The following is an 18,274-nucleotide window of genomic DNA, read 5'->3' on the forward strand; positions in this document are numbered from 1 at the left end:
GATAATAAAAACATCCACCCCTACAGTGAAATATGGAGGGCACTGCCTCCGATATGGATATACACTGGTAGGCAAAAACTACCTTCTTCTTTTTCACATTATGGAAGACACTGCTCCCGATAATGTTGTCAGGATGAGAAGTGTGCATGTACCAAGGGACCGGTACTGACCAACAGCCTGAGTTGTTCAGTGAATATTGTCATAGGTTTGATATGCGAGTTGGCCTTGCCTTAAAGACCAATCCAGTGTCAGTTCAATACAAAAAAATATGACCTCAGTTGTTGAAGCTCTTGTGTGTTCGGTACTGACCGTCGGTCAACATGTTCACTTCTTTAAGCAGATGCTGCTTTTGTCATTTCGACAGTATAACTGTCATAATTATGGAAGGCACTGCTCCCGATAATTATACATTTCTTATGAAAAGGCAATAAAAAAACTATTTATAGTGAACCCTGCCACTGATAAATTACACAATACATAGACGTACGATTTCTGTTTCAGTGCCACGTAGTTGAAGAAACTTCTGTGTGTTAAGGCTGAAGGTTTAATTAAGTATTATCATTAATGTTATACTGATACTGTGCTGAATAAGCATCACTTTCACTACATTCAACCCATTCATGGGGTAACACTTCTTTGCATATATCCACCACATAACATAACAACATATCCAAGATGTGGTATTTAAGTACCACATGTTACAATTCTTAAAGATTTTTTCTTTCCATGTATTGATCTGCTACTGAAACTTCTGTGTGTTAAGGCTGAAGGCTTAATTAAGTAATATCATTAATTTTTGGCTTTTTGGAGAATTTCAGTCAGAAGTGAGATGAGGCAGCTTTTAACTAAAGTGTTGAAATTTATGGAAGAGAGGTGACCTGATGGTGACTTTTATAATTTCCTGAATCAAGTGCAGCCAATTTGAAAAGCTGTGTAACTGCGACTTTTGTTAATGATAACAGCTTGTTGGTTTTCATACTGTGGTAATTGGATCAAACCATTAACAATGGTGTGAGGATTTTTAGATTTCATTATCCAGAGACCAGATGTCCCCTGCTAATGAGTTGGCACAGCCCTGAATGGTCCAGGTCGCCAGGGCAAACTGGTTCCGGAGCAGGTCGGCCTCAGCCTCGGGGTTGTCATTCCTGAGGGCTTCAAGGTGGTTGAGCAGCCCCTGGAGTGTGTGCGGGCCAGAGCCAAGCAGGATGTGGCGGAAAGGAGTCTCTCTGGGGGACACATACTGTGACAGGAAGTTCCTTTCCACCTACAGAAATGAGGGGAGGAGCACAGGATAAATACGGGTTTCGTAAAAGTCATTGGAATACTGTTTTGTATGATGCTTAACATTAATGTTTTTATTTTACTTATTACCTTGAGTCTAAGGAACATAACCTTTGAACTAAAAATGTCCTATTCTCTTGTTGCCTCTCTCCACTGGTACGTCAAGAGGTGCAGGCCATTTTTAATTTTTACAGCCAGAAACACCATTCTGAGTGCTTCTGATGAGCCAATTTAAGTAGACTTTTTTTCTAAATACAAGTTTGTCAGTTCAATAAATAAAACAATTTCCTTTTTTAAAAGCAAGAGCGTCTAGCCCATAAAACTTATCATTCATTTCTCAAGATACCTCAGATCTCAGATATGTTGATTGCATTCACACAGAATATGCCTCATTAATATTGTTTTTGGCATTCATCAAAAGGATGTGTGCTCTACAGGTCTTACCGTCATGATGCGGTCATTGATGATGCGGCACATCTCGATGTCCTCCAGGTCGATGTTCAAGATGTCTGCTGCCAGGTTGCGAGAGGCTCGGCTGTAGGAGCCAGAGGCTGAGATCAACCACTGCACTGTCAGAGTCTTGGGCAGCAGATGGGGCTGCAACTGGAAACACAGAAGATTCACAGGGGTGATTTAGGGTTCACCACAAGATTCACGTGCATCTTCTGGATATATTTGAGTAAGCAGCAATTAGACAAAAAGTGGTGACGAAATTAATCAGAGGGCATTAAAAAACAGGTAAATCTGGTACTTTACAAAGCTTGAATTTCAACCAGGAGTTAAAAATCTCTAACACTAACTAACTGCTGAGCCAACTGTTGGGAAATTCAATACAAATCTCCAGGATCACAACTGGACACCTACCCTCTGAACATTCTTGAGTTTTGCGTTGATCTGAGCCACACGTGTACGTATCATCTTGTCATACTTTGTCACATCCATCCTCAGCAGATGGTCATGGACCAGCCTCAGTGCCATATGACCTGCAAACCGGGCCGCAATTTCAGCCAACTGAGGAACTTGGCCAGACGTGGCCGAGTTCAACTTCTCCCGGGTATCCAGCAATGTGCCAAAGTACGGGTACTCCTGAGAAGGCAAATCAAGATGTGTTGAGGATTAGAGTTAGGAAAGGATTACTCAGACTTTGATCAAATAACACAATGTACAAGGTTGTCCTGGATTATGAGTTTCTGCTTCAAAAAGATGTATTTTACTGATAGTACAGTGAGCTAACTTACTGAATTCCCAGAGGTGAACCCAAATGAGACAGAGGGAATGCCAGAAAAGGCAAGGAAAGGATACGCAGCATTTTCCAACTTCAGAGGCTCCATCCTGAAAAACAAACACATGCAAAATGCAGATTTAGCTTTGCTCTGTAGTTGTGAATGTGATACTAGTGAGAGAAGCGTGGATGTCATGGAGATGTATAAACACCAACTTACACATTCGACTCCCAGTTGCCTTTTCCATATTGAGAACGGAGAGACACATCACTGCTTGGGCTTTTCACCTACAAAGAAGACAGTTGTGTAGACAGTTGTGTTTGTACATTATATCCTAACATTCACAAAAATTCACAAAAATTGATGAATGAAATGAATTAATATGCATTCAACTAAACTAAACTAAAAGTCTACTTTCTGTGGATTTACCTCTGTCAGAGCATTTGCGATTACACTGTACATCAAAGGACTGGCCGCTACTTTAAACCCATTCCGACCTGGAAAAGGAGACTTAAATTCAGTCATTCTGAAAATCACTCATGGTAGTCTAAAACAAACCTGATTAATATCACAACTTTCATATCACTCAGAGATCATTTAGGTAATATGCCAATTTTTATACAGTATATAGAGTTATATTTAAGATTCAGCATGGAACAGCAGCCCTCCTTTAAGACACTTTGTTAAACTCATGGACAGCACGTCCAGGAAAACAAGGAGAGTAGGGGTGTGCCCGAATACAAATACATTATTCGGCAAAACACAAATAGTGTTGTTTTTTTTTGTTTTTTTTACAAATATTTATTTCGTACACATATTTAAAAAACTGTTTGTTTTCGGGAAGCGAAAAAAAAACATGTCAAATACCAGCACGCAGGTTGGTTACATTGCTATCTCAGTCTCTCTCCTCTGCTCCACTGTTACATCTTTCAGCAGGTCTCAACTAGGGGAGTCACATCCACCTGCTACATAACGCATATTTCCTAATTTGGACATCACTCCCGGAGTTTGGGGTGTTCCCCAGAGATAAAGCTGAGCTACTGACACAAGCGAAGTGCTCCCAAGGGACTCTCCATAATCCGTTGTCCCCTTCTCCTTTCCACAAAGTCAGGTTGTAAAAAATAAGCAATAAATGAAAAGTGCAAAGCAATAATCACCTTTGGAGTTCTTTCCTACATGTTACAAGGTGTGCTGTCTCTGTGTTATGGGTGCATAAATAGGTAGAGGTCTGTCTGCAATGAGGTGATGAGTAAGGTTTTAGCTCAATAGTCAGGGCAGTCGTCTATGATCTGGGAGACTCCAGTTCGAGACCCAGTGTGGGGACCTCCTTCGTAAGGTAGTTAATTCAAGAACACTTATTTTAACACTTTAATTTTCTAAAATTAAAAGTGTAATAAAAACAAAAACAGGATTTTCAAGCCTATTTCCACTTTGATTCAATACAAATACTGGGCTCTCTGCACATCCCTAAAGGATAGTTGACAGAGGTAACTGTATGGTCCCATGTAGGTAGAGCAAATTTGTACAATCAGCTTTTTCTGAGAGAGTACTCTACCTATGGAAATGCAATATAGCATATAGCATTTTTAAATCAAATTTAAAATATGGTTATACTCAGATATGTGTTCATAAAGGACATATTTTTATTAACTCTGACTTGTTTTTTATACCGTCTCATTATATTGTTTGTTATTGATTGTTGGGACAGAGTTGTGATACATTTTCTCCAGTTTTTTCCTCTTAATTCTGTTATGTATTAACTGCCTTATCCATTGGTCAATATTAAGTTGAGTTGAGACTATGGGTACAAATTAGCTATTGAGCTAACCCAATGAATGTCAGTGTTGATTAATGTGCACTGTCCCCTATAAATAAATAAATGGTCATATTGTGCATGTAGGGGGGAGAATCTGGACTTTAGTAATAAAACTTGAGACAAAGGTCAAAGATGTTTCTAACAATGACAGTAAATACCTGTTACAACACGATCCAGGTTGATGTAGGAAAAGGCTTTCATGCTCAGAGAAGACAGATAACCCTGGATATACAAAAGATAAGATTACGAACACCAATCAGCATCATTACTGTGTTAAAACTGATGATCAAAAAAAAAATGCTGAGCCTTAAGTACAAAAATCATGTCATTCTCACCTCCAACCACTCAGTGGCGCCCACACTCCCATATTCTCCAGCACTCCAGCTAGCAAACACAATGCTCCTCCTTGGCTTGAATCCATCTGTCAAGGCAGTAACAAATGAGCATTAGCAAAAATAGAACAGAAAATGCTTGACAGATCTTGAAAAGGCATATCCAATGACTTTCTTACATTCATCCATGGCAGATATAAGGTAAGATGTGATATGAAGTGTGCATCAACTCCTTAAATATATATAATAAACTAAAGACCAGCAGTCTCCTGTGACTTACCGTTCTTCACCATGTCTGAGATGGAACGAGCCAGCTCAACAAGGACACTGGTTCCGACGGTTGATGTAGCAAAACCTGGACCCCATGCATCCCTCTGGGCACCAATAACCACATATCGATCTAAGATAGAAACACAATGACACAACATGTCATTCACATTCTTTTAAGTACACTGTCTGGCTGATCATAGTACATTTGTTGAATGAACATATCATTGTACCTGCATCCACAAACCCTTTGATGACCCCAAAGACATTATTTATCTTTTTCTCAGCAAGAACGTTGTTGACCTCCACAGTAATGACATCATTCTCATCTCCCAGTTTGGTGACACCTCCCCATTCTTGTGGCACACTCTGACCCCCCAGATTCCTGTGAGATGCAGACAACAAACATTTACTCTATGTAATCTATGACAGATTCAACTGTAGAAGACAATCACAGAGCGAGGAAAGAGGAATATCTGAAGCTGATAGACAAGGTACTGCATTTATTGTGATCTTTTTTTAGTGAATTGTTTCAGATGGTCTGTAGCGTACACAAGACTTACATGAGAATGCTGTTAGCCATACGTGTGGTGATGGTCTGAGCCAAGATTTTTGGCAGGCCTGAAGACTGGACAGGAGGAAACTGGGTGTGGTTGAAGGAGGGGAAGCCAGGGGTGTAGGGATCCCCTGAACCCAAGTGGACCTTTGGGAGACAGAACAGACGGAGAAATCATCATACAGTACATGTAGGTTTTACCTCTTTGACAGGTACATGTTTAATGTTTTTGTTCCAGACTAATCTCAGGATTTTCCCAGCAACATGTAGCCAAACGTTTAGGCTGAACTAAAAAACACACAATTTATACAATGATTTCTACACTCTGTTCTCTTTCTCTACTCCTATTAGAAATCAAATATTCCTGCTGATGATTTGTTTTAAGCCTTAGTCCCATATTGCTACATGACATATAACCACTAATAAAAGAAAATGCTCCATGGCGACACCACTACTGGTCAAAAACTCCACAGAGTACCTTTAATGCGGTCTGATATATTTCATGTCTTCAGTACAATGAACAAACTAAATATGTATGCAAACAGTTGATGGTATGCTCTTAAATATGAACATCCAAAATAAAAATATGTCTCTCCAGTGGAGTTCATCTTCCATCATGAAGCTACAGAACTGTCCACACTCACATGTCCAAAGAGCTGAGTGGTGTCTCCGATAGAGTAATCAGCAAGGTCTGCATAGATCAACACAGCAGAAGCATTCATTTTGGCCGCATTGGCTACCTGTAAACACAAAGGAAAATGGTAATGGAAAAATAATGACACAAAAGCATGTACTTTACAGGGACTAAAGAAAAAGGGAAAGACAGGGAAAAAAGTTTACAGGGATATTATTTTTACTTATTTCTTATTGCTTACTGAAAAGCACCCACCTTTTCTGCAAAGCTGATCTTACCAGCTCTGACCAGCATCACCCTGCCATTAAGGTTGATGTTCCTGTCCTGCAGCAACCTGAAGTCACTTTCCTGTCCATAGTATGCATACAGGATGGCACCCTGGACCAAAACAAAAAGAAAAAGGTGTTTACCCCATTGTTTTTTGTTACTGTTAACAGAATGAATGAATTGCACATTAAATTGATCAAAATCATTTTACTGCATTTTTCTCTTTCCTGATTATTTTCATATTTGGATTATTGACTTACCGTTACTTTTCCATTGGCACTATAGGACAGGAATCCATCTAGCCGCTCCTCTTGCCCGTTCTTGAAAACAAGTTTGTTGAATCTGGAAGCTGGGGGGTCCTGCACCTTAATATAGTGCTCGTCGATCCAGGTGTTCATGTTATACTCCTTAAACCTCTTGTGCACCTTTTTCCCCAGATCTTCATCACCTGGAGAACCAGCCCGGTGGTTGACACTGGAAAATTCACTGGGATAGGAGGAAATAAAACATGAGCGGAAAAGAAAATGGAGGCAAGAAAACAGGAGAAAATGATTCACTTTTTAAAATGCAACTCCGATAAAGAAGTTGGCAGGAATGGTCATTGTGGGGAAGGCTAACATTGTCTCACAGCAGATTCCACTGGCAGTGTGTGGAGTTTACATTTACCTGAAGGCAGTTTCGAAGTTGGATGCACTCAATTTTTGAGCGAGGAGCTTTTTGACATCATCCCAGTCCATGAGGGGGGCAGCACCTGTCTCGTGGGCAACAGCTTCTTCAAAAGGGAGCACGGAGGCTGCACAGTCCTTCTTCCGCTGGATGAGGGAGCCAATCATGTATGCTGGAAGTAGCAATGGTTTAAAATGAACAATGACAAAGAGGAAGAGGGCAAAGAGCCAAGGACAGACTAAAGGCATCAAATTACAGCCTAAACCACACAGTCAGCATTTTGAAATTCTATACCACCAACTGACAATGACAGTACTGTAAATTATGTTTACCTTACACCACCCAAGAAACTCCACTCACACCCAGTAAAACACATTTTATTTAATCAACTACTAAATGCCAAAGCCTGAAAGCTACAGATAGATGTTTGTATTAGTCTCTCTGTGTTGCTCAAGAGAGACATAAAAAGCAGATTTGGTGACAATGCCCTACACGAGCCTTAAAGTTTAGTTTTAAGTCAGAAGTTTGATAAAAAATTCAATTTTGGGGCCAGTTTCTCTTTCTGAGTCATAGATTAAAATGTAGTGGCCCTAAGACTGATCCATGGGGTTCTCCACAAGTTATTTTAAATGCAAACTTAAAAGCAGCTGCTCCAGTCAACTATCCCCTCTTACCAATGATGAAGATGAGGAGGGTGGTGGCTGCCATGAAGCAGAGGTTCTTGGGTGTGCGTCCAAGTTTTTGAGCCACGTAGGGTTTGCGGTTGGCGTTGTGACTGAGGTGGGCCCCCACGCCATTTTCCCCAGCCTCCTCATCCATGTCTGATGGCAGCTTCATCTCCACCTGACTGTTATCCCCTTCCATGTTCTGGGTCAAGTTGAAACGTGTGTAGGAGTGTGGCTCCCCATTAAACTATAATGACAGAGCAATGCAGGGATGAGGAGAAAATTTGGTCTCATTTAACTAGGAACACATACAAAGCAGATAATGTTAATTGTTAATGGAACCTATGATTCCAGGGCATGAGCTAGAATCTATTACCAAGAGTGGTTTGTACAGTTTTTGGTACCCCTTTCAAAAAAGCCATAATTTACACCAGGTTTATGAGTTGTAACTAACTGCTTTATTTATGTTAATACATCCTTAATTAATGCTTATTTGATCTGTAATAAGTCATTAATAGCTTTGAGGATACTATATGTTGTTCCTATATCTACCTCCAGTATTAGTTCCTTTTATTTTAGCTAGCTCTGAAATTCATCAGGAAGACCCCTCTCAATGGACCATTCAGTCACCTACCATCTGAAAAAAAAGAGCCTTAGAATGACCAGATGACTACCCAAAACATAGCAGTTTGCTTATATCTTATTAACAGTTACATTTAGGCTTCCTTTATTGCATAAAAAATATACAGCATTTGTGGGAAACTGCAGGCATTACCCTTTATTGTTGGTTGACTAAGAAATTTCAACAGTCTATAGAACATGTACAGTAATTTAAGCAAACCTGTATTTTTTAAACCAAAAAAGTTCAGTATCTATTTCGTTTCAGTTTCAAGATCGCCCACTTTTTCTAGCTCTCATTTTTTTCCATTATCATTTAACAAATAAGCACATATAAACGTATCCTCCAGTGTGTGTATTGCTCTAAAGTTCTATGATTTAAAGCTCAATGATTGTACTTTTTGACAAACCATGTTTAGGTTTTCGGGCCTACAAACATGGCAAAAGCACAAGCTTATGTGCCAATAAGAACTCAAAAATATCTCCCCAATACATAACATGCATAAATATAGAATGTCAAACAAGTGTACAACAAAATACACTTACATTAGTTTCCTTTCAAGAGCTAAAACCAACAGATGACAGATGACTTTAAAGTGAGAATGATGCAAGAACTCTTACCAGGAGGATCTGCCGAGAGGAAATGGGAAACTACTCCCTGTTTCCATTAAAGTTTACATATTAATTAAAATAAAAAGTCATTTTATAATTGTGATAAAAGTATACAAATATATTTGCTGCTTAATAGAAAATCAAATATAAATAAAATTTTAAATAATATTTATTTTGCAATTTGTGTTTAAAGTCTGCCCCACCTACTTACAGAAAAACAGGAGGTAGTTCTCCATTAGTGGAACTGACTGTGTGGTACTCATTTTCAGTTTCCCACCTTCTGTTGTTTCCCTCATATATCAAAGATTGATTTTGTTTTTACAGCTGTTTGACATTCTATATTGATGCATGTCACTTATTTCATGGATATGTTGAATATCCATCTTGGCACATGATTGTTGTGTTGTTTTTCTTGGCATTTACATTGACTGATGTGTACTTTGCTATCAGCTCATAATTAGCTATTAGTTCAATGGATCTATAATAAGTTACAAAGAAAATGTGAATTTGACTTATACATACCTGATTATACTGCAACAATTTTATTTCCAGTTAGGCAGATTTACTGTAATTATTCTGCCTTTCTCAATAGTGCAAAAGTGTGCTCAATTTTGACAAAATGCTTCACTGATAAAACAGCTGTCGGTTTCCATATTTCTTATTTAAGGCTTATTACTGATCTATAAAGAATTAATGATTTGTTAAATTTATTTATTCTGATACAGTTAATGTATTTAAATGATTAAAAGCCGTGAGTTATAAACCCTTTGAAAAACATGCCTTATTAGAAAGTGGTGCAGATTTTTTCTAACTTGTAATTCTTGCTGTGTTCTACTATGTACTTCAATGTAAGTACTTTTAAATAATAAGTCAACATCAACTGCACTGAAAATACTTCTCTGAGTCCCAAATAATTATTCAGCATTGTGTTGAGGAAAAGCAGTAAGTATTTGTTCCCAACAGTCATTTCAGAGGGTGTAACAATAACATCCCATTATGGAGAGGATAATTCCTTAAAGACAGGTTTGTTCTTTTAGCCTTTAAAGTTATAATACTGATAACAATACTCACAATTTTCGATATTGTTGACCTAGCTTGATCCATTGCTGCTTCACAGGAATCTAAAAAAGCAAAGCGAACAAGAAAAGTCAGACTTTTAGTATGCTTATCAGAACAGTCATCTTTCAAGTCTACAATGGATGAATGTTTTATATTCAAGAATCACAGGTGGAATATTACTTTATTTATTTAATCTACTTTATTTATTTATTTTTAGGCAGATTTATTTTAACTATTCTGTCTTTCTCAACATTGCAACAGTGTGCTCAGTTTTGATTATATGTTTTACTAATAAAACAGCTGTAGGTTTCCATTTTCTTATTTAAGGTGTATTCAGGGATTAAAGCAAAAAAAAAAAATCTTTTGACTGATTTTTTTTTTTCAAGCTGTAGCCAATTCATATTCCCCATCTGCAATTTGTAAACATGTTACAGGTTACATTACTTGACACCTGCTAAACAAAAAACACAATATATAAAATTATGAGATTTCAGCACCACTACATACATAAACATGTGCTCTAATGCAGCCATCAAGTTTAAATACTCTAGACTAATAATATTTTAAGGGCAGAAGATGCTTTTGAACAGCTTTTCTACTGCCAGTTTTCTTTTTTGCAAAGCTTGTCTCAATTTTTACTCTTTCAAATAATCAACCATCTACATAATTTTTCAGTACATACATTTTTATTTTTCTTATTAATTATTATTATACACAAGATTAAGGGAAGACAACACACCTGAAATTGCTATATTTGTTCTGACTTATTTCATGAGTTTGCCTAATTTGCATAATTGCATGACTGAAAAATAAAGGTTATAATATAGAAATATATGATATGTGGGTATGTTTCATTATGATAGAAGCACACAATGTATGTTGTCCCCATCTGTGGTGCCTGGCCTTAATCCACACCCATGTTTAGGCCTCTTACTTTTTAATGAGATTGAGTTACAGATTTTTTGGTGACCACCAGTAAGGGACGCACAAACTATAAAACAAATACACCTCTGATCTGCTCACTGTATGGTGTTGATGAATTCTGAAGCAGGCCCGGCTTTAGACAACAGGAGGCCCTAAGCAAGATTTTTTGGGGGGCCGTCCTCAAGCCAAAATGATACTTTCTGCATCTGTGAGTAGGCCTACGTGAGGCTCTGCTTGGGTCCGCACAATGTAAATTTTGTGATCATACGTTGTACCTGTGGGCTCTGTGTGGACATCCGCATACCTCCAATTTGTTGTAGTCATGGATGTATAAAGAGAACTGGATACAGGGTTAGGTTTAGGGTTATACTGGACTTTGAAGCAAATTTGACACAGCAGCCAAACCATGTAATTACAACGTCATGTGATGCACACTGCCCCAAAAAACCTTATTTCCCATAGACTTACATTGTGAAAGAGATGTCTGTAAATCAGCAGATATTTTTTTTAGCATCACAACCTCTGCGAAATGACTCATTTCACTATCACTAACTAACACTAACACTAATTTGATCTATTCAGTCTGATCACATTTCGCCCATTCAAGTTAGCCAGAAGGTTAAACCAGAAGTTAGCCATCTCAGCCGGTGGAAGCCTCTAGTAAGCATACTCCATGGACACATGCAACCCACAGGGCGTGCGCAGTGTGTTTTTTTCCAGTATTTCTTTACAGCGGGAAGTGGCTTTTTTGGCTTCATGCGCCACTGAGCAACTTTCATAGGAATGAACAAGGCCCTGCCTCCAATGCCATATCTAGTTCTCTTTATACATCCATGGTTGTAGTCATCGATGTATTATAAGAGCTGGATACCGGACCAAAAATGACGCCCATTCAGTCCAATAAGAATTGCTCGGCTGACGCATACGCCAAAAAAAGTTTCTGGCTTCCAGGTTTGCTTCCTCATTGCGCAGCCGACTGAATATGTGCAGTTGTGTTTCCCACGCGGGCCCTGCCCATCAACTTTACATTGTGGTGACGTCACAGATCTTTAAATCGCTTTTCTGGGCTCAATGAAAGTTTTACAAATATAAAACCTCCATGGGTCAAAAATTCATAATAGAAAGAGCAATAATTGACCTTGTTGGCAGTTCAGGGTGTCCTGACAACAATTTTACCAACATCTCTTTTACAATGGTGGTCTATAGGGAAAATGCTTTTTGGGCTGCAGGGGGGATTTTTCGCTGCAATACTGCAAGTGACCACTGGGGAAAATTGGCTGCAAGGCTGAGTGGTAGCACTGTATCCAGCTCTTATAAAGCTGAAATTATAGTAGCCGCGTCCGCGAGGGCCCGCTAGGGATCTTGTTGTGTCCGCGCAGACCTGTCCACACCAGTCCGCACGGTCACAACGTTGTGTTCCTGTAGACAGTAATCTACTGTGCATGTGTGGAATGCATTCTCCGAGTGGACCCCAGAAGGTAGTATAAACACATCAACTACCTGTCCATGGTGTCCGCAGCTATCTATGTGCGTGTCCATTTGGGAGTATAATGAAGCTTTAATACATCCATGGTTGTAGTCCACATGGCCACTACACTAGAAAGGCTACTTATACTTCTACTCAAGCGGACTCCAGAAAGTAGTATTTAAAGCTTTTGACAAGCTTGAACACCTCTTTATTTTACAGTCACTACAATATATTGGTTTTGGTAAAAAAAAAAAAAAAATATATATATATATATATATATATATATATATATATATATATATATATATATATATATATATATTAATATTGTTTCAATGTTGTACAAATAACAAGTGCTGTCTTTCTTCAGTCGGGGACTACTAGAAGGTTTGATGTTAAGAGAAGGATACGCCAAGGAGACCCAATTAATCCTCTTTTTATACTGGCAGCTGAGTTAATAGCACTGCATATTAAAAATAATGAAAGTATAAAACCATTAAATGTTAAATGAAATGGGCAGTTCCTTGATAATTGCACAATTAGCAGATGATGCAATGTTATTTTTAAAGGATTCTGACCAAATACTTAATGCTTTAAAGGCTGTGTCTATTTTTCAGATGCCTCAGGGTTGTGTTTAAATATAAAAGCGTGAGATCTTGGCGATGACACACAAACTTTAATTTATGATATTCCAGTCAAAAATGAAGAATATTAGATAATAACAATCAGTAAAAAATCTTATTGACATGGAGAGCTCTAATATTCAAGCTGTTTTGCAAATATAAACAATTCCAAAAAAATTTTAATAGCTGGCTACAATGGAAAATTTCAATTTTTAGTAGAACAGAGATGGAAGGGATTTCAAGATTAATTTACCCAGCATATTCTTTAGCTGTACCAGACAGGTGTATTAAGTATCAAATTCATTATCATTTTATTTGGAATAATATGAAATACTTGATTCAAAAAGGTGATATGGTAAAATCAGTAGAAGAAAGGGGTATGGATGGAATTGATTTTGAGGTGATGAATGGTGCAATTAAATTAAAATGTTTGCAGACTTTTTTGAACGTTGTCTATGGTTTAGTTTACTGTCTTATATTTTTCAGATGGTAGAAGGAATTAATTTTCTTTTAAGATGTGATTTTTATCCCTTAAAATTGCCTTTTAAATGATCAAATTATCATATACAGGTATTACTATATTAGAAAATGCTTTATGAGTGTAACTTCACTCCACATAATGCTACAATTTGGAATAACAGGTGTATTTTACACAAGGGAAATCTTTATTTTATAAAGCTTGGATAGAAAAAAGGAATATTGGCTACAGTGCATTTAATGGATGAAGATGGTAATATTTTGAATCCGATTTTAAAATAAAATTTAATTTGGATTGCTTGTATAAACAATATTCTACCTGCATCTGCTACTCTATTTATTGACAATTACAATTTTTTAGATAGTAAATGTAAAATCAAACTTTTGAGATCATAATTACAAAAGAATCTTTTCTTCTCCCTGTTAAAAGAAAAGTGCTATCTCAAAGATTTTCAAGGACAGACACTATCAAAGTTAGAACTAGATATTTGTCATTTCCTTTATTACCTAAAATGAAGTAAGTTAATTTCAAAATGATTAACAATATTTATCCATGCAGAGAATTCTTAAGGTTAAGGTTTAATTTAGATAATAACACATGTACATTTTGTCAAGAAGATACTGAATCTCAGGAACATCTTTTCTACACCTGTACTATTGTCAAGACTTTGTTGGGACATAATGCATGAATGGTTACTTACAAAGACTGTAATACCTGTTTTTTAATATCATATTGTTAAGTTTGGTGTTTTTATGCAAAACAAAGATGTTGAATTTATGTGTGTTAATATCTTGATTATGGGTACATTTTGCCTACACAGATATAGATTTTTTAAAATTGCTCCAAGTTTTGTCGCATTTAAAAATGACTTGAAAATTTTCTGTCAGTCCTTAAAAAACTGGAAAATAGAAGTACCTTAAGACTTCTTAAGCTATATATTGATTAACCCCCCTTAAAGTTAATTTAATTTATATTTAGGTATTTATTATTTGTATTTGTTTTTATTTTGTTTTTGTTTTCCTTTTGTTGAATATGTTGTGGAAGTATTGTTAAGTGTTTTTAACAATGATTGCTTCTATTAATTTGACAATGTTTAATAAAGCAGGGGAAAATTCCTCTCTGCTTTGCATAGCCAATGCAAACAAACTTGCACTGCAGCTTCGTGAGTCTCAGAGACACCAATAAGATGGGGCCTACGTTTGGAGACAGTGTGACTCAGTTTCCTCGCCCCACTATCATAGACTGTATGCCCACCATGCTGGGGGCCCTGCACGCGATTAGTTCGCTTCTGCGTCAGGCCAGCTCTGCCCTGAAGCATGAAGTTGTGGAAATTCACAACTTGTTTTTTGGCGGATGTCCAGTTTAGCTATCTGAGGCTCATGCTAACGCTACACCAGCATGTTGAACAGAAACAGGTGCTCAGTTAATGCAGGCTGAGAGCTGAGTGTCAGACAGCAACATGCTTCCAACAGAATCAAAACAAAAGTGATGAACTGTATAAGTGACACTCCCTGCTCTGAGCATATATGCATTTTACCGGTGGTAGTAAATAAGGTTGGAGCGACATTTGTACGTCTATTGCAGCTGAACAGCTGTTTTCAATAGCTGGACTAACATTAGCTACAGTGAACACACATCACTCAATCATGTAGATCAGTTCTGCAGACAAACCAGTCAGACTGAAATCCACTGTGGGGAGATTGGAGTGACATGTTTTACATACATTGTAACACTATAACACCCACTGCACCTACAAATTATATATATTCATTTTAAAATACAAAATGTGCAATACATTTCACTCACTACCCTATTTCAGAACAGGCTGTATATAGCTACTATAACCACCGACTATACAGTATGTGTAACGTCATTTTACCATTTACCATTACCTATGTTCGACACAAAGTAAGAGTGGGCTACATTAGGAGTTAAAACACATTTCCAGCCGTATTGAGAAGACAAACCTGTGACAAAATGAATCTGATTGCATTGAATGTATCAGATCGCATACAGACACAGTCTGAAATGATAAATTAAATAACAAATAATGACTTAATTTAAAATTACTGAGCCCCATCTGTCACTATTCAACAACTGGCCCGACAAAATCCAAAGTATTACACAGAACAAACAGCTGCACAACTTCCAACTTCATTAGAGGACATTAATTAGATCAGACTAAATGCGTTGGACAGATCTAACAATTAAGTAACATTTAGCCAAATAAAAATAGCCTCAGCCTTCAACAATAAATAACCGTAACGTTATCTTATAAATCAGAATCAGAATCAGCTTTATTGGCCAAGTATGTCTACACATACGAGCAATTTGACTCCGGTTTAGTGACTCTCTGTGTAGTTACACAGAATAACAAGACAACAATCTTCAGAAATATACAAAGAATGATTGAACATTCAGCAACAATAATACGAATCTTACCTTATCTTGTTATTCCGTGATGTGGGACTCTGATGTTTGATCTGTCACTCGCAACTATGAGCTGAAATTGGGCGATACTCTGTGTTTAGATACTTTCTTTACGCTCTGTATCGTGCGCACGCACGCTGTAAACAGTCTCATTGGCTCGCGTGTGTGTGTGTGTGTGACTATAGATATAGAAACGTTCATCTATGAGTGAGACAATCTGTGAAGAACATATGGTTGGATGCAGTTGTCAGTGTTTTTTTTTTTTTTTTTTTTGTTGCACCATCTAAGTCCACAAACGAGATAGAGAATTAATGGGAAGTTTTCTCTCTCAAACACCATTGGCGCCCCACTTTACCCTCCTCCCACATTCTTCTTAAGTCGCGAATCTCTGTACCCCTTCAATTGCCCCTATATTGCAACACCTTATATGTTCATGTCAACAGCAACAGTGAACACAGCAGCTGAAAGCGTGGTGCCAAAGCTTCGGGTCCGTCCTGTAGGTCCTGTGGGCTGCCACTGCTTAAGCTCTGAATGATTTTAGCTGAGCCCGGCAAATTTCTGTTCTTCAAAACTGGTATTTTAATGTAACAGAATGGAACTTACCGTGGAGCGACACGGGGAGTGACAGAATGTGATAGGCTACTGCACATAACAAGATGCATACAGGTCATATATGTATTACAGGCAGTATAAAGTTCCTGTTTAGAGTTAACTGAGCGGTTTTCAGTGTTTCAGGCTTTTATCCACATTTCAGCGCAGAGACTGGTCCACAAAACTGCAGAGAGCACAAAAGCCTCAAATTGCATGTCTTTTAATTAGCAGAGGTGCGCACACAGAGCTCTCCACAATCACAACCAACTTCCATGTATTTTGCATATTTTACTTCCCTAGTATTTCACATCTATAACATAATCTACTGAAATGTCCATCAAAATAGGCTACAGATATTAATGTGACTCGGGCAGGTCGGAAACGTGTTAAATTAATGTCTGAATCCTAAAACAATGTTGTTCAGGTGTCACTGAATGAAATCCTGGATGTTGCAGAAACATCACTACTGCTGTTCTGTTTGTTGGCCACAGTTGGCTGCAGTACCACACAGCAGTATGCTGAAAACAATCCTGTGTAAAACTATACAAGGGGCTGTGTTGGTGTGGGCGTGTTGATTAAAGGGCCCACTCTTAAAGGAACATGTCACTAATTTTGCAATATCACTGCACTTGATGACTGCAGCGTCAACATAGTGTTACGGCTGTATGTGTTGCCTGTGTTTTTTGTCTCCTTCCTCTCCTGTCTATTGCTCCGCCCAGGTCATCTAGGCTATACAATCAGTCCACAATGAGGTGCACCTGGCCCAGGGAGGAAGGGTTATAAATGTCCAGGTTCCTGTTGCAGTGGGAGGCTTCTTGATTGTGGACTGCTGGTCTTGCCTCTCAACCTGGGATTATATGTCAGTTAGTTTTTCTGTTGTATTTTGACTGCATTTATTTAGTGTCTTGGTTGTTTCGTGTTTCGTTAATAAATCCCATGGTTTGGGTGTTTTAAAAGGTATTTTACTTTGTTAAAAGTTTTATATTGGGTAAATGGTGGATTGTTGTTCGCCCCATCGGGCGACCAAGGATGGGGCGTAACAATAGTGAATTTGGTTTTTGAAAAGTATTTAGATTTATAATCTATGAGCATGGTTCTGAAGGACAGAGACAGTATGAAGAGTGCAATGAGATCCCCAGCAAATAAACTTATTCATAATTTATTATGAATAAGTCTTTTTTTCTGCTGTTTCACCCACAAGCAATCAAAACATGAGCCCCAAAAGACACAATTACTACACTACTAGTCACCTCATATTTAAATCCAAAACTACACTTCATAAGTGATCATTCATTTCTGAAAGAATACAGATGACAGTTGCAAACTATTATCTCTACTATTTAGATATATTTAGTTTTTGTCTCCATCATCTGGTCAAAGATTGTCATAACTATATTTTCTATCCTGAATTGTGCAGTCACCTCCGTCTCAAGAGGGTCTTCACAGACTGTTCTGCAATCACTGAATAATATTTTAATTAATTATTGACATGAATTATTTACATGTCTATCAGCTTATATAAACCAAAGACTTTTACAACAGTAAGTATACAAAGTAGAAGACATATTTTTAGAATCATGTGCCAAAATAGAACATGAATTTCAGTGTGTACAGGGCCATTGTTCAGGACATGCTACCAGACTTTTGAAGCTTTATTTATAACCTACAGTCATGCAATCCTGAAGGAAGTTTTAAAAGTGGACACTGCAGATAAAGCAAGTGATAAAGCAGTTTTATGCAAATGATCATTCAAAGACTCAACAG

General features: G+C 37.7%; 1 protein-coding gene across 1 annotated transcript; it reads right to left on the reverse strand.

Moving 5' to 3' along the window:
* Positions 1-104: 104 nt before the first annotated feature.
* LOC122993875 (transferrin receptor protein 1-like) lies at positions 105-15,998 on the reverse strand. The gene is made up of 18 exons (XM_044368315.1): positions 15,932-15,998; positions 10,009-10,058; positions 7,717-7,954; positions 7,043-7,214; positions 6,637-6,862; positions 6,365-6,487; positions 6,120-6,215; positions 5,483-5,622; positions 5,153-5,304; positions 4,933-5,052; positions 4,656-4,741; positions 4,479-4,542; positions 2,934-3,001; positions 2,724-2,791; positions 2,520-2,613; positions 2,146-2,367; positions 1,726-1,884; positions 105-1,264 (listed from the first exon to the last, which is right to left on the reverse strand). Exons 2-18 carry the CDS (start codon positions 10,039-10,041, stop codon positions 1,022-1,024), a joined length of 2,304 nt encoding a protein of 767 aa, XP_044224250.1. The 5' UTR covers positions 10,042-10,058; positions 15,932-15,998; the 3' UTR covers positions 105-1,021.
* Between the last annotated feature and the right edge of the window lie 2,276 nt (positions 15,999-18,274).

Source organism: Thunnus albacares, chromosome 12, assembly GCF_914725855.1.
Source record: "Thunnus albacares chromosome 12, fThuAlb1.1, whole genome shotgun sequence".
Lineage (NCBI taxonomy): Eukaryota > Metazoa > Chordata > Actinopteri > Scombriformes > Scombridae > Thunnus > Thunnus albacares.

Excerpts from the sequence above, each read along its gene's own strand:
- LOC122993875 (XM_044368315.1), bottom strand. The coding sequence starts at position 10,041 with ATGGATCAAGCTAGGTCAACAATATCGAAAATT. Across the intron at positions 7,215-7,716 it reads CCTCCTCATCTTCATCATTG|CATACATGATTGGCTCCCTC; the intron begins GTAAGAGGGGAT and ends TGCTACTTCCAG. Across the intron at positions 5,053-5,152 it reads CAAAGGGTTTGTGGATGCAG|ATCGATATGTGGTTATTGGT; the intron begins GTACAATGATAT and ends TTTCTATCTTAG.